The following is a 16,189-nucleotide window of genomic DNA, read 5'->3' as shown; positions in this document are numbered from 1 at the left end:
TGCCTATGCGGACTGTATTCATCAATGTTATGTTAATCGAATGAGTGATGAATTATACAATACAAGTCAATCAATATCATTTAACCAACATTCCTATTGCAATCAAATCCATAGAAAATATCTAAATGTGGGTACAAAATAAATTGTTAGAAGTAATGAGTATAATGATTTAAATGTCCTTCATTATAAAGATATAGTATATGTATTTTTTGAAACAGTAATATACGTATTTTGTTGTATTTTTTCTCTCAAAAAGTGTGGAAAATAAAATAATTAAAGAGATTTTTAAATTTGAGGAATTCATTTTTCATTAGAATTAATTCTCCATCAACTAAATAATGTAAAAATATATATATTTTTTCAAATTTGATGAATAAATTCACCGAGAAACTTTTAATTTCCATGAATCAAATGGACCATTAATTGATTTTTTTTTTTTTTTGGTTATGCTACATTATACTTTGATGTGTAAGGGACTAAGGGTGAATTTGGGGAACAATTAGATAGGAAGAATTAAAGTTACAGTAATATCAGTAAAATTAAAATGATTGAACTACTACAATATCACTATTTTTACCAAACTTTTACTCAACTTTGATGTTTGCGTCACTCTTAAATCGTCTAACAAATTTCTTACCCATAGTACTGTATACATTGTTTGGAGGAGTTTACATTACTAAACAAATTTAAAAATAAATAATTACTGTTTCCTCTAAAAACCAACTGGCATTTCATTGTCAAAGATGGGGGAGAATATCATAAATCTATAACTTAAAAAAAAAAAACATAAATCTATAAAAGCATTGCCATTGCGCCATTAAATGAAGGTTAGGCAAAGAATTTATGGCCATTTAATACCTTTGTTCACAGAACAGCTGTATTATTCTTGCCCACTAAAAGGCGAATTTCTCTCCCCCTAAGATCCCCACACTATGGCTCAACATGATCATGGAGGGATAAATCACGGCGACTCAACGGCTCATTAAGTAGGAAGAGCCCATCACATTAGATGTAACTCCCACACTACGGTTACCCGGGCTCGATCATGTGTCCTTGCCCACTATTTACTGCCTAAAAATCAATAGAACTGCTTATGCGGGCATAACTAGATTATTCTTCGTCAATTTTTTTTTATAATTCGAATATCAGGTTGCTTTGATTCTTATATTTTAAGCCTGATATGATGGATGTATAATGGCCGATTACCCATTGTCACGTCAAAGTGTGAAAAATACTACAAGAGACAATAAAGTATAACCAAAAGAAACACTTTTTGCATTCGACGTGTCAACATTTGGTATTCCACTGCTGTGACACTAATTCAAATTTGACCCAAACCGCAACGTGAAAACATTTTTGGAAACATTATAGTCTCAACAATTATTGTTAATAATAAAAGCATGGAGGCTTATTTATAATATCAAAACAATACAGGAACTGAATCATGAATCTTGATAAGTACTTGTTCATCTGTATCTGTTTTTAGCAACAATCATATTACTAACACCTTAAAATTAAAGACTTGCACATTCTATCTAGAAGTACAATAACCCAGGGATGCCCAATCACATTTACATTCATAAGGGGTGAGGACTTATAGAGTTATAGCTTTAATCTCTGCAACAATTTTTCAGCTTCAATGAATCCACCCAGTGGTCCCAAAGATGTGTATTTTATACATCTCCAGCTGTTTCAATTCAATAACATCAAAGTGGAAACACACAATTCCCTCTAACAAAAGTTAAACAAATGTAAACTCACCTGGGAGTGTAAGGAAGCGCTAAACAATGAAGGTGAAGGTGATTAACACTGTTCAATGGAGGCTGATGAAAACCAAATCTGAAACAAAGGGAATGCATCGATTTTAGCTGATTAACAGCTTATTAATTGTTTTTTCTTCAATGGCATTATTTGCTTGCAAAGAGATTCAGAGTTTATAAACTTTTAGGTTCAACACCAACAAATAATAGTGTAAACTATGACTATGAATTACAGCAAAATCGTGTAATATTGTGATTCGTTCAATCTTTTCAGGCTTACAGCTACACTAAACTCATAAATTGGTTAGTAGCGGAGTTACAAAAAAGTACTCAGCAGCAGTCTGAATACCACAGAATCCAACTAGTCTCCCCGCTCTCAAAAACCAGAAGCTGGTTAGGAAAATGCCTCAACTATTGGATCAACAATTGTTTGTCAATCCCATTCCAAAGTGATCTCAGTAGACTGAATATTGTTAATTGTATACACACTAAACTACAAGAATCAAAAATAGAAAACCGGTACCTGTATTGCTTGCTCTGAGGTGCATCTCTCCGTAACAGACTCTTCCCGACATCTAACATGTGACTCACTACAAGAAGAAAGTTTGAACACTAGTTGCATGGGAAAAAAATAGTAAAATACCTATGAAATTCTTAGGTGGTAGCAATTATGTCAGAGGAACTACCTAAAGTGTAGTCATCTTGTCTTTTCTGGAGATCTTTGACTGTAGGAATGTGCTCTTTTGAAATTACCAAGTAATGCCTGTCATAATTTCCAATTCCAATATACTGATTAATAGAAAATTTCAACAGCAAGCTTTGAAAATCTCAATTATACATGAAAATTTTTAAAGTTTAAAACTGCCTGAGAAATTAATAAATAATCATTGTGAAAGTGATTTAAAACTTGAAACATATATTTTATCCATCATTCAACCTAAAAAAAATAGAAATCAAAAATAAAATATATGTAATGGAAATAATAACAACAATAATAAAGATGTAATAGGTACAAGAAGATCATAAACTCCCTAACTGATCATAAAGCAATCAAAGATGAGCTGCTCTCATGTAATACCAAAGCAACTAGCACTATCCTCAGAAACTAGAAGCTTGGCAGCAAGAAAGCTCCATTCATGCTACCTAATGATAAAAAGATATCACCCTCAGAATCATTTATCCAGTGAGTTTAGCACTTTAGCTACAATGAAGAATGTTGCCAGGATCAATAGCCACCATAGACCATATATGAACAATACACTTTCTTCTCTAATGCTTCAATGCATTAGAGAAGTCTCACTACAGGGACACAGGCAGTACAAGATTTCCTAGCTATCACACATGAAATCCCATCATGATCACTATTCACTAACCCGCTTCATATCAATCATAAGTTAATTCTATCTAGCAATTACTGTATAGCTAATATGAATCTGAATAAATTATCTCACCTTCTCGTGCAAGATCAACGTCAAAATTAGGTCACTAAACCCAAGTGGTAGAATAGTTTGAAGACAAAATTAGCTAGAACCGACTGACTAATTAATTCGCATTTCAAATTGAAGAGATGAAATGAGAACCTGAGGGCTGAAGGGTTGATATCCTGAAATGCTACAACTTTTTCATCCTGCAAAAACGGAGATCTACTGAAGCTGAGAGATGACAGTGGAAAAAGCGTGATAAGACGAAAAAAAAAAAGAAGGAAAAGGAAGAGCTACTGACGGAGTGAAGAAGAGTGGTGGAGGTGGAAGAGGTGGCGATTTGGCAGAATATGCATCCCGAAACTCCAGCCGCCATTGCTCCCCGCGCTCTCAGTCGCCGGAACTGCCCGGAGAATACACGCGGGTCGCTGGTTTATTGTTGGAATTTACGCATTTGATTTGTCTGAATAAATTATCCCAAATTGCCAATAGTCGATTTGATCCACAGCTGTTTTATGGAATTACCGGGATTTAATTCCACCCCAGGTTCATCCCGTGTCAATTTTAAATTTAGTCTCAATTTATCATTCTTAACATTATAGATTATTATTTTTTTAATATTTTAATTATTTTTGTGATTTTTCATATATTTAATAAGGATATTTTTGTCTTTTCATATATATTTTTTTTTTGTTATTGTTCCGATTTAAACTGATTTAATTGGTTAAGGATTATACTAAAAATCGGTTTGAAAATATGGTTACTAAAAACTAGAAGTTACCTATAGTCCTAAACCAAAAAAATAATAGTTTGAGATGTTAAAAAGACAAGGGATCTCTAGTGGAATTAACTCGAATTATGGGCAACCATAAGATTAGCTGTTAGCGCTTATATTTTTAGTTGATGTATTATATCATGATCTAATAAAATGAAATCATATTTGTATATTTAAATTATTAAAGTTAATAATCAAAAGAGATGTGGATTGGGAGTTTGATCATATCTAATTTAGTTATAATTCGAATGGACAAAAGTTCAAATTTACCCTCTAGGCTTTTTTTCCTTAAAAAAAAAATATTTTTTGTTGTTCGAGTTCCCGGTTCCTAGCTCCTGGTGTTTTTTATTTTTTGTTTAAAATTTTACTTTCTACTTTCTAGGCTTTGAGAACAATAGTTACAACATTTGGTCACATATGGAGTATATCACATTTTGTATTCGCCGGATTGAATACACTACACTTCAATAGTTGGCATGACCATCAGAAATTCAGCAAGAAACATTGAACACAAATGTCCATCGTTATTCATGATCAAATATGTAATGGATTTCCATCACTTATTCTATATTCAATTACAGATCACGAGTTTTTTGTTTTTGTACATGCAGAGCAAAGCTTCAAGGTGTATCCCCTTTTCTCCACTTAAGGGGAAAAGCTTTCCAAAACCTTTCACTGTTCTGCTGTTCGGCAATGAACACAGAAAAATCCAAGGTATCCTAAAATGCCATTGCAAAGCAATGAAAAATCGCCAATCAGGTATGTATGAGTTCAGCTTGAATTTCACAAGTCCATTGCTGGCTACAGCTTTTTCTTTCACTTCTTCTGGGAGAAACAGCAAGGATCTATTTCGATGGCAATCAAATTCTGTGTGCTTCATGTGGTATAATCAACTCCTCATAATCATCAACAGTCGCCTGTGGATATGAAACCCAATCCTCATTATCAGTTCTCAATTTTTAAAGTTGAAAAATTAGCAAGAGGAAACCGGGATACCTCAAATTTATTGCCTTGAAATGTGTACTCAACATACAACTGCTTAGGCTCTCCAGGACAAGGATCGCAAAATCCCATTATTCCAGATTTCTTCACACCCTCGTGTAGCTGCATAGACATCCTATCTAGTTAGAAGAACCTCTAGAAAATTGGAAATACCTAAGATGTCCAGAGTAAAACCAAAACAATTGCTTTATTTATTTTTCATTTCTTTCAAGTCCTGCCATATGTTGGACTGTTTAAGTTGTTTACCCGCGGGTGTATAAGCAGGTTCTAAAAGGAAAATTTTCACCATCTGTGAAATTCACTGTTTGAAACCAAATACAAAGTGAATGCAGTAAAAGTCAAGTATAAGACAAGAAAAGTAAAAATATGCAACAAAGAACCAGACTTCCTTCCCCTATTTTTTCCAAAGTGAATTAAAATCCACTAAATTTACCAATCAGTCAATCACCCAAATGTATTGAACACTGCTCATAATTATGATATCATAGTCATAAAAAGAGAGAAGACAAACCTTTAGTTGTCCAGAATCATTCACCAGAAAATTTAAGGGTAGAGTTACATCCAAGATTTGAGAAGCCGCATCATCTCCAGTTTCTTCCATATTTTTAGTCCGATTCCTCAGTGCTTTGCGACTTCCATATACTGCTCTTGTCACAACTAGACCACCTGTTTCTAGCTGTCTATTTCTTTTTCTATTGGCAACATTCTCTAATATATGTTGAGCTTTCTCAGCTGCAGCCCTTGCCTCTCGAACCTACACAGAATGAGGAATAAGTAAAAGACAGGGGGGAATAAGGATGGGCGTTATGGGGGCAATGTTAACATTTGGATACTCATTGGTGGAAATAAGGGAAATGCCTAGCAGAAAAGCTGGGAAGAAAGCAATTGAATAGAAGATAAGAACTGGCTCAGAATGAAATAAAATTCAACTGAGCCAAGAGTCTGTAATTTCAAGGTGCAATACTTTGGCTGGTAGTGCCATCATAATATCCAGAGCTGTAATGATTTAAAAAAAAAAAAACAAAACAAAACAAAACAAAAACAAAAACAAAAAAAAAAAAACTAACTAACTAACAAACAAACTAGCAAAGCATTTAATGAATTCAAGCACCAAGAATACTAAAAATATTGAATCAAAAATATTTAATATTTACCTTGGTAATAGTTTGTTCAGCATTCTCTAATGCCTTCATCTTTTCCCGTTTAAGATAATAAGGTTTCAGGACAAATTTCTGCAAATATAAAGCAAGATAAATCATAAAGAGATAGATACTTCAAAACCATTGGAAAAATGAGCAATTTAAAATCCACCCAAAAGCATGACTGCAAAAGAAATTAGGACAGTTATGCAACCAAAAGATTCAACATGTTGATATCACACAGCTCCCAACTTTTCATTGAACAAAAGATAATGTAAATATCCCATGCAGAACATAAAATTGCAATTTGTACATGGATTCTTTAAAAAATATTGTCATTTAAAAAGAGAAAAATATACAGCCAAAGACAACTTAAAAGGAGGTCCTAGATTAAAAATGACAAGTTCCCTAGATACATCTAATTATGCCAAGTCTCAATTGAATCTTTGATTTGAAAATATTACTATTACTAGTAGGCTAGTTTATTTCAAAATCCTGCTACCATCTCAATTTTTAAAGTTTAAACAGCCACAAGAATGACAAAGGAGACATTTTAACTAATGGAAAGATGTAAAACCACAAACCCACTCCTAAGACAAAAGGCTAAAGAAAGAAACAAAACCTCTAGCCCACCTACATATATATACAAGTGTATTCTGTGAGGGATGCATGTGAGCCAATAATGGAACTCAGCATTCCTCAATGCAAAGAATGGAAGTCATACCGTAAGAATCATGTTATAAATTACAATAGCTTCTACTCAACCAAAAGTTCAAATAGGTATAAGAATTTGAACTGCAAACCTTGAATATAAAGTAAAACGATGTTGGAATGACAAAGGCACCAGTTGCAAACAAAGGGTCCAAATGCCTGGAAAGCAATATCTGCATTGAATCACATTAGAAACTCAGAAGTCAGAACCAACCACTAGAAGCATCAAGCCATAAGGGATGCGAACAGGATGTAAACAATTAATAGTGTGTCCTTGTGATAGTCAAGATGCTATGATTACACTTTCAGTTGTTTCTGGGTACAATGGCACATTTACTTAAATTGATGCATTATATCTAATTATCTATATCTTTCCAAGGGTCTAATTGGGATATTATTATACATCAAATAACTTTGGTTGCATTTACCTTTTATAAATTTACCATAAGTTTCCATATTATCTATGACTGCAATGTATGCCAAAGATTAAGTCTTCTAGGCAAGGCCAATGTGGTTGGTAAAATATACAGAATTTCAAGCTAGAATAAATTGGATATTTGGATCATCAGCTGATATTTGAATTTCTAGCATTACTAACATAAAAAGAATGCAAGTAAATAGCATCCCAAACTACCACTATTACAAGAATAAACTAGTTCAACATTACAAATAAGTTTACTTTTTTACTTGTCAGATAGCTTTCTACATGTCATAGCAATAATAAACTCCAGAACTTTTCCTGGAGCAAATTGATCACAAGGCATTCATTAAGCATGCAAATATACAGAAATTTTGTCAAATAATGTTTCCACAAGACATAGAACACAATTTTGCAAGTAAACTTACAGGAACTATCAATTTTTGGCCTCCACGGTGCAATTCAAATTTCCAAAAGATACCCTAGCAATAGTAAAGATTAAACTGTATTAGAAACTACGCCAGTTTTATATCAATCCAAACCAAGTTTAAGAGCCCCCTCTTTCTCAAAAAGAACAAAGAAGTTAAGGTAAGCATTTTTTTGAGAAAAAGGGGAAAGATAAATTATTTTAAAGATTTTTCTTATCTAAAATCTCAAATAGCAGAACTTCTTTGATAATTCCAAGTATCTTCCCCTCCTGCCCCCCATTCTTTGTTGGGGAACTTCTAGAAGGGGAAGGTTCTGATGAGAAAAGTTGTTTGTCCACATACAGCTCCCAACCTGAACTCCTACTGTGTACAGCATACAAACAGTGCTGAATTCTGATATTTTTCTTCCACCCCCAACTTCAAGTTCAAGTGCAGTACTGCAAAATGAAATATAGACAAGTGGGAAATTTTGTATTCCTGAAAAAATAAGAGAATGTACAATCAAAAAACATTCAAATTGCATACAAATTTGTGCATTCTAAACTTTTATGCCATCTATTGAATGTTCTTTGACAAACATAAAATTGATCAAAAACACAATTCCCTAAAAACAAATCACTATAAGGAACAACATTGCCAGATAGTAGAATGAATACGTGAAAACTTACATAAAGTCTGTACATCACAGGAATAAAATGACTATTCATATTGACTTCAATGCGTCAATTAGAGAATCTTAAAAAGTTGACTAAATCATTACAATAACAGTCCATTGAGAATTTAATATTAAATCAAAATAAATAAAATACTCCAATAATAATAGCATGAAGATAATGTTTTGGAGATTTTTTTAGAGTTCTCGCCCGGTGGTGCAATATCACATGCAAATTATCTGCTTTACCACAAAATAATTGCAAATTGGCAACTTGGGTACCAATATTAGGCACATGCATTACAGAGTAGTCAAGGCTGAATATGAAGCTCTAAGGGTCAATTTCTACACCTATAAATAAGTCTATTATTCACATTGGTATAGTTAGACTGTTAGAGACTGCGAGTTGGTTCTTTGTGAAGGGAATATTATAAGTGCAAATTGGGGAATGAGTACGCATTTCTGACTGAATTCTTTGAGATCCCATTTTTTGAGATTAGCCCTTTGAAATATGTCTGTAAGCATTTCAGATGACATGGCTTACAAAGATCCCCCAAGAGTTTGAGAGGTTAGCAAATGCATGAAAATGGGCATTCTCATTTGGGTTTTGTAATTAGGGCTTTGGGGGCTTTATTTGAGGTGGAATCACAACCTCTTGTACTCTCCTTTTGGATACTCCTAAGTGGATGTATTGTTGTCTTTACCCACAGATGTAGGTCAATTGACCCCACCACGTAAATCTTTGTGTTCATCTTTCTCTTTTGTTACAGTTATTTCCATCTTGATCTATCTAATTCTATGATCACAAAGCAAAGTGATTTGTTGTCCTCCCATAGATACTGGATATGTCATCTTCCAGATAGAGGCTATAAGAATATTCCAAAACAAGTATGATCTATGAAAAATCTAAAGCAGCTAAGGTAGCATCACATAAAGAGTAACTGGCCATCTTATAAGTAAAGATTTATCCATAGTTCATCTATGCAAGATTTTTGGCAGTAGTAATTTAGACAATGAATTATAAAATTGACAATATAAATGGTAAGAAATAAGGGATTTGTAAAGTTTGAACTTTTATCCTCAAAAATAAATGAGAAAAGACAAAAATGCAGCAAACCTTCCAAATCTGCTAGCAATGCGCCCGTGAGATTTTGATGAAAAGCGGCGAGTATAATGAGCCGATGCCCCAAAGGACCCCATGCCAATCTACAGTAAGCCAAATAAGAATGCAATGATGAAAATATAGAGTACTAATTTCTAGAAATAAAAGGCTTAATGCATTTAAACTTTAGTGCAAGCAGGGATAGCCAATAGAAACACATTTGTTTTAAATTTATAAATCAAAATTAGTTGATAATGAGGAAGCCCTAACCCAATTAGTGCTTGGAAATAGTAAACAAAACTAAGTTGCTTGTATCACAGAGAGAGTGAGGAAAAGAATAAAAGTATTGTCTTCCATGAATCTTTTAAATGATATAAGAATTGTTCAAACTTCTAAACATACATTCTACTGCCTTCCTAAGCCCCACCCAATACACATTACACTTATGTTCCACAGGGACACATCAAAATAAGAGGAGAACAAAGTGCTAACAGTCAAAGAAAAGGTTAGACATTGTATGGGATTTATCATATACCCCTACTGTATTCTGATTCATCATATTAGTTGTGAAACATCTAAATATTCATCTTCCCATACAGATGTCATTCACAAAAAAAATTACAAAGCCACTAATAAAGAAGAATTTCAATCCACTAACATCGAAGTCAAATTTATGTTGAGCAAAAGGGGGTGTGACAGTTATTAGAACCTTGATCTCTCCGGAAGCCGACATTTTTTGTTCCTTTTTCTGCCATCCAACAGCTACAGATGACTCCGTACCCAAAGACAGCTGAATCTGAAGGTTCAAAAGGTTGTACAAATTAGCAACAGAAAATACACTATGTCACTATATTGCCACAACAGAATCCAGCTACATTGAAATCAGAACTGATCCACAGAGTAATTAAAGCCCCGCAAAAATACAGTGATCTATATACTTGCAATGGAATTGAAGAACATACAACTGTGAGAATAAAAAACAATGTAATATGGACAGGAAGATGATAAATTTTATAGTTCTAGAAACAAGCTTACATTTCCATTTGTTGTATCAGAGAGTTGGCGGGTCCAAATGTTAGAAAGATTAATTGAACCATCTCTTAGAGACATGGCAAGACCCATTGTTGCAGTAGAGTGGAGCGATAAGTTGCTAATGAGACAACAACAGAGTTAATATCATACAAGTGAAAATTTTCAAGAGTACAAGCTCCGCAAGAAAAGAGAAGTCATCCTACCGAGATGCTTGTACCCCTATCAATGCCCGCATACCAACAGAACCCATTAACTCTAAGGAAGAAACAGAAGACATCTGATGACGAAAAACAACAGAAGCCACACCACCACCTGCGTTTCCATTAACAGCTAAATTCCCACCTATACCAATTGCATTGTTTTTGGATATTTGAGACTGAACTTCACTTGCCATAGCCATTCTGATATTCATTTAGAAAAAGAAGGATAAGATGGGAGATAGTAATATTGTAGAAACAAAACTTGACAGGACCCCTAAGAAAGTAAGAAGTAAAGGATTATTACAATCTCCAACTAGGGAAATTTATAAGATTGGACTTAATAAAGCAATTCTGATAACTTTATATGTTCTATGACCAAGGGCCAACATGAGATTAGTAACTTAAAGTAAGTTCAGTAATAAGGACCAGCATGTTGGAACATCTTAAGCACAACTTAATCACTAAATGTGTTAGGCTTGGGGTGTTGCTTAGGAAGTACAATAGAGGGAGAATAATAGCTTTACAGGTTTATACAGTTCTTGAATGGAATCAATATAAACCAGTGTGTCTATGAAAAACTCCCGCCAAGTTACACCTCTTCACATTTCTCATCTGCACCAATATCAACTACATGGATAGAAGCAATAAAAAGACAAATGGAAGAAGAATGATATGTACCCTTTCATAATGCCTTTACCCTGTAAAAACTGTGGCAATGACAAATTTGCTAGAATTGAACCAGAAGGGCGGATGTGGGCTGCAACCTTTTCTAGTTCCTTCTGATGTCGTAGTCTCTCGAGTTCTTCCTTAATCTCTTCGGCTTTGTTCAGCTTTGGACCAAGTTCCAAACCAGAGGTCAATCCTTCCATGCCATAAATGTCATATATCTGCCGCTTTGTTTCATCAGACAAAATCTCATATGCTTCACATATCCGCTGAAAATTCTCAGTTGCAATATCCTTCATCTGAGACAAGAGAGTTAATGCTAATTACTAATTACTAAGTGTTTCCCATTTTGTGGATATCTTTACTCACTATACTTGAAAATATATCAAATACGAAATGGTCCTTCCATGCCAGTGTGATACATCATGTCCAGGCAACATCCATTGTTATATGAATGCAACTTTAAATGGGATATAACTATATATGACCACACAAAATGATATTGAATGAATTTTCTATTAATGCAAGCCTTTATTGAATTTCTTGCTTTCCTACAAAAGCACTTTATCGATTAAAGAGAGTGAACTCATTTGTACTGAGTAGAGTATGATTTCAAATTTTCTCGATAATACACTCGAATGCAAATTCAAAACAAAAACAAGAGCCAATTACAGCAAAGTATGCAGAATCATTCAACTATTTCAGCTTGATATATTCAAATGAAATGATATATTACTAAAACGAGTGGATAAAAGCTGAATGTAAGAGAAAATAGAAAGAACCAAAAGCATATATATGTATCTGAAGCGAAACCTGAGGAGCTTGATATTTATCAGGGTGATAGACTTGTGCCCATTGACGATAAGCTTTCCGGATTTCTTCCGTGGAGGCTTCAGGTGATATGTTGAGAAGAGCATAGAGCTCTCTGTTCGGCGGCCCATCGGCATCTGCCTTCATCGATTCTCGCTCGTTTCGAATAGATTCGACTCAATCGCGCTATCTTCCGGGATATGTCGAGCAGGTTTAGGGTTTTTCTGATGGAAAAGAAGATAGAAAATGACTGAAAATTCAGGTGAAGTCAATAGTCAGTCGATATTGTTTTTTTTTTCTCGAATATATTCGAGAATGACTGAAAATTCACGAAAAATATTTTAGGAAAAGTGAAATTGAAATTTCATGGAAAAGTAATATTAGGAAGATGAACTCCATTGTTTAGTTGGTGAAAAAAAATTATTTAAAATATTAATTCCTTTGTTGGGTTTGATTTAGAATGGTAATGAATAAGCTTTCAAAAAAGAAATTGTAATGAATAACGATTATAAAGACTTATATACCTCTACAAATTAAGAAAAGCAAGAATAATTATGAAAGAACACAAGTGACAAAATAGTCCAATCATACCCATTTTTCTTCCCATCTTCAATGAAAAACAAAATCTTTGCTCCAACCAATGGTTTTATTTTTCTCAAATTTGAAGAATTCATTTTTCATATTCCATGAACTAAACATCAAAACTCATTATTTTCCTCCCTTCTAAGAAAAATAAATTCCATGAAAAAAAAAATTTCACCCAACTAAGGGCACCCTTATCAATAGTTTTTTTTGGGATAATGTCATGGATAATGCCATGAGAGAGAGGGTGGAGAACTCCTGCAAAATATGGGAGCTTGGAACAGTGCAAAAGGGAGAAAAGGAAGGATGTTGTGCGCGTTTAGCGCACAGCATGCGCCCACTCTGGCGCGTGCACGCCAGGTGGGCGTGTCAGGCGCGCCTGACAGAGTCTTTGTAAATCATTTTTTTTCTTCCTCCCATTTTCTCTTTCATAATTATACTTACAAAAACTCATCAATAACCGCGAAAAAACTCCATTGATAAGGCCTTCCCCAATAGTTAAAACTTGGGTGTAGATTTTGAGGTGTTTTTGTAAGTGTGATTAGGAAAGAGAAAATGAGGGTGGAGGCAAAAAAAGAAAAGAAAAAATAAAAAACAAAATAAAAACTGAAATAAAAATTAAAATAAAAAAAAATTACGTTACGCGCCCGCCTGGGCGCGAATTCCGCGCCTCACGCGTGCGTGAGGCGTGGAATTGTTGAATGGTGGGGCCTATTTATTAACCTGCAAAATCTCAACCTCGCAGGACAAATATCTCATTGCCATGTAAGCCATTCCCATTTGTTGTCTGGCTTTAAGTCAAATTTAGTTCTTAAATTTTGTGCCAAAATTGGCTATTGTGGACCGCCTAAGGATGCTCTAAACATCCCCTAACTTGGAGTGAATTTTTTGAATTTCATTAAAATTGAAAATTGTGATAGCATTACTGAAATAAATGTAAAATATAATTAGGATGAAATAACATTTTTATGGATTAAAAGCTAAGCACAATCACAATAGTGATTTTTTCACAGTTTTTTTAAAAAAACATGACTTACGTAGAGGAGAGAAAATAGCTAGGGTCTTCTTGAAAAATGGTTGTTTTGTGGGGCCCGCCATGAGAGAGAAAAGGGAAAGGAGAGATGCAGCCGTGTGCGTGGGCTGCACAGACCGCGCCTAGCCGTGCGCGTGCAATATACGTGTCTGCTGGCGCGTCTGCTTTTTTTTGCGTCATACCTGCTTTTAATTTTTTTTGTCTTCTCTTTTTACTTCCCCTCTCTCCCTCTTTTATCTCCTAATTGGCACCTCAAAATTCACAAACCAAAAGAACAAAAAAAAAAAAAACAAAAACAAAAAAAACAAAACTATTAAGGATGCTCTAAGTGCCTTAATCAAAACATGAGTCAACTAATTTGTTGATCTTCGAACAAACTAATAGACCAATAATTAATAGAGTTTAATAACACCCTTTCAAAAAAATAGAGTTTAATAACATAACACAATCATGTCGATACATGATTTTATATAGTTCATTATTATCGTGTTTAATTCATTTTTTTATTTTTCATTTTCCAAAATTTTTCCATTTTTTTAATTTTCTATTAAAATTATGAAAAATAAAAAATATGTTCATCAACATCATTTTCATACTTTATTTCAAGTCAGAGAATGCATTGGTTCATTTTAACCTACAAATGTTAATGATAAATACAATATAAGATCAGGTGTGCAAATATGTTTTTTTTTTTTTTTTTTGAGTTCTACTGACTCTATTACATTGTAGTATCTGTTCATAATAGCTACTTTCTCAACCTACTGAGGCTCGAACCCACTCCCTTCCACATGGGAGTGTACACCGGATGCCGCTTGACCACAAGGCCTTTGGCGTGCAAATATGTGTTTAGAACATCTGATTTACAGTAATTATTAGTTGGTTAGAATTATAGATAATATTTAGTATTATTAGCAATTTAGTTTGAATAAATATTAGAACTCGTCCTAATAATTTAGATAAAATTATTTATATATGCAATTAGGCAAAAACTTGTGTGAGACCGTCTCACCTATTTTTGTCCGTAAGACATGTGGGGTCAAGATTAAAATATAACACTTATAATGAAAATGTAATATGTACTAATTAAGAATAAAATGTTGTTAAAGACCTTGTGGTCAAGTGGTACCCGGTGTCCCGATTAACACTTCCACATGGATGATGGGAGTGGGTTCAAGCCTCGTTGTGCTTCAGTAGTACTCAAAAAAAAAAAAAAGAGAATTAATTTCATTTTTTGTCCTAGATTTATAGGTGGCATTCCACTTTTAGTCATTTTTTTTCAAAACATCAACTTTTAATACTAGTATTATTGTGGCATGACCATTTTTGGTCATCCATCAACAAAACAGTTTAAATTTCGTCAAATACAAGAGCATTTCAGTCTTCAATTTTGATTTTGTTTCAAAAAATAAACATAAAAAAATATAGCGGGTCAACTTACTTTGTATAAAAAAGATCAAAATGTCATTGTATTTAACGGCATTTTAATGATTTTCTTGACGGAGGACTAAAAATGGTCATGCCACAATAATACTAGGACTAAAAGTGGATGTTTTGAAAAAAAAAAAGAACTAAAAGTGGAATACCACCTATAAATCTAGGACCAAAAATGGAATTAACTCAAAAAAAGAATAAAATGTTTATTACTTATAAGAAAAAATGTAATATAACATTTTTCATCAAAAGTTTTACATTTTCCCTTATAAGTAATAAACATGGACCATAAGTTATAAGGTAATTGTAAAATTCGTCCCTAAATATTTGTCATACTCACTTTTCGTTCATAAGTTATCATTGACGCTGCACTTTTCATCCCTGGGTTATACTAAAATTGTAAATTTCGTCCCTGATATTTTATTAGTAAATGGACGAAAAGTGCAACGTCAATGATAACTTAGGGATGAAAAGTGAGTATGACCAACACTTTGGGACGAATTCTATAATTACCATATAATTTAAGGACGAAAAGTGTAATTTCCCAATAAACATTTTATTAATGATTAATACAATAATACGGAGTATTATATTGTCTATTATAAGTATTACATTTGCATAGTGATCTGACTCGTCACACGGATAAAAATTCGTGAGACAGTCTCATAGGAGAGTCATTCATACAATTATAATGACAAAAACTTGGGTAGGCCGGTCATATTACAATAAAAATATAATACTTATATTAGAAAATTTAATATTAATCATGAATAGATTATAAATTCTTTGTGGCAAAAACTTGTGTGAGACCGTCTCACCGTGAGACGAGTCGAGTCAAGTCGAGTCAATGTGAAAATGTGATACTTATACGCACAAATATCATACTTATATGCTTAAATGTAATACTAATTATCAATAATAAATTTTGTGTTACTTATAATGGTAAATGTAATACTTTTACATTTCGATTTAAAATGATTATATTTTTCCTCAAAAGTATTATATTATTCCTTATAAGTAAAGAAAA

At 33.4% G+C, this 16,189-nt stretch overlaps 2 protein-coding genes across 2 annotated transcripts; both read right to left on the bottom strand.

Annotated features, from left to right (window-relative positions):
- Positions 1–1,386: 1,386 nt before the first annotated feature.
- Positions 1,387–3,666, bottom strand: LOC116030319 (bifunctional adenosine 5'-phosphosulfate phosphorylase/adenylylsulfatase HINT4). Its single transcript, XM_031272539.1, has 6 exons — positions 3,483–3,666; positions 3,341–3,387; positions 2,447–2,523; positions 2,284–2,350; positions 1,762–1,839; positions 1,387–1,687 (listed from the first exon to the last, which is right to left on the bottom strand). The coding sequence occupies exons 1-6, from the start codon at positions 3,555–3,557 to the stop codon at positions 1,603–1,605; spliced, it is 429 nt and encodes a 142-aa protein (XP_031128399.1). The 5' UTR covers positions 3,558–3,666; the 3' UTR covers positions 1,387–1,602.
- A 794-nt stretch (positions 3,667–4,460) lies between these two features.
- Positions 4,461–12,374, bottom strand: LOC116030478 (chaperone protein dnaJ 13-like). Its single transcript, XM_031272735.1, has 13 exons — positions 12,120–12,374; positions 11,319–11,605; positions 10,644–10,841; positions 10,444–10,558; positions 10,118–10,204; positions 9,424–9,512; positions 8,007–8,091; positions 7,655–7,708; positions 6,901–6,981; positions 6,113–6,190; positions 5,470–5,712; positions 4,953–5,060; positions 4,461–4,873 (listed from the first exon to the last, which is right to left on the bottom strand). The coding sequence occupies exons 1-13, from the start codon at positions 12,261–12,263 to the stop codon at positions 4,817–4,819; spliced, it is 1,626 nt and encodes a 541-aa protein (XP_031128595.1). The 5' UTR covers positions 12,264–12,374; the 3' UTR covers positions 4,461–4,816.
- Positions 12,375–16,189: the final 3,815 nt, after the last annotated feature.

This window comes from Ipomoea triloba, chromosome 9 (genome assembly GCF_003576645.1).
Source record: "Ipomoea triloba cultivar NCNSP0323 chromosome 9, ASM357664v1".
NCBI classification, from domain to species: Eukaryota; Viridiplantae; Streptophyta; class Magnoliopsida; order Solanales; family Convolvulaceae; genus Ipomoea; species Ipomoea triloba.
This window is presented reverse-complemented; position numbering and strand designations above follow the sequence as displayed.

Coding starts and splice junctions, on each gene's coding strand:
- LOC116030319 (XM_031272539.1), bottom strand. CDS start 3,557: ATGGCGGCTGGAGTTTCGGGATGCATATTCTGCCAAATCGCCACCTCT. Junction 2,524..3,340: donor ATCAACCCTTCAGCCCTCAG/GTTCTCATTTCA, acceptor AAATTATGACAG/GCATTACTTGGTAATTTCAA. Junction 1,688..1,761: donor GCGCTTCCTTACACTCCCAG/GTGAGTTTACAT, acceptor GAATTGAAACAG/CTGGAGATGTATAAAATACA.
- LOC116030478 (XM_031272735.1), bottom strand. CDS start 12,263: ATGAAGGCAGATGCCGATGGGCCGCCGAACAGAGAGCTCTATGCTCTT. Junction 11,606..12,119: donor ATAAATATCAAGCTCCTCAG/GTTTCGCTTCAG, acceptor CTCTTGTCTCAG/ATGAAGGATATTGCAACTGA. Junction 10,842..11,318: donor GGTAAAGGCATTATGAAAGG/GTACATATCATT, acceptor AATGAATATCAG/AATGGCTATGGCAAGTGAAG.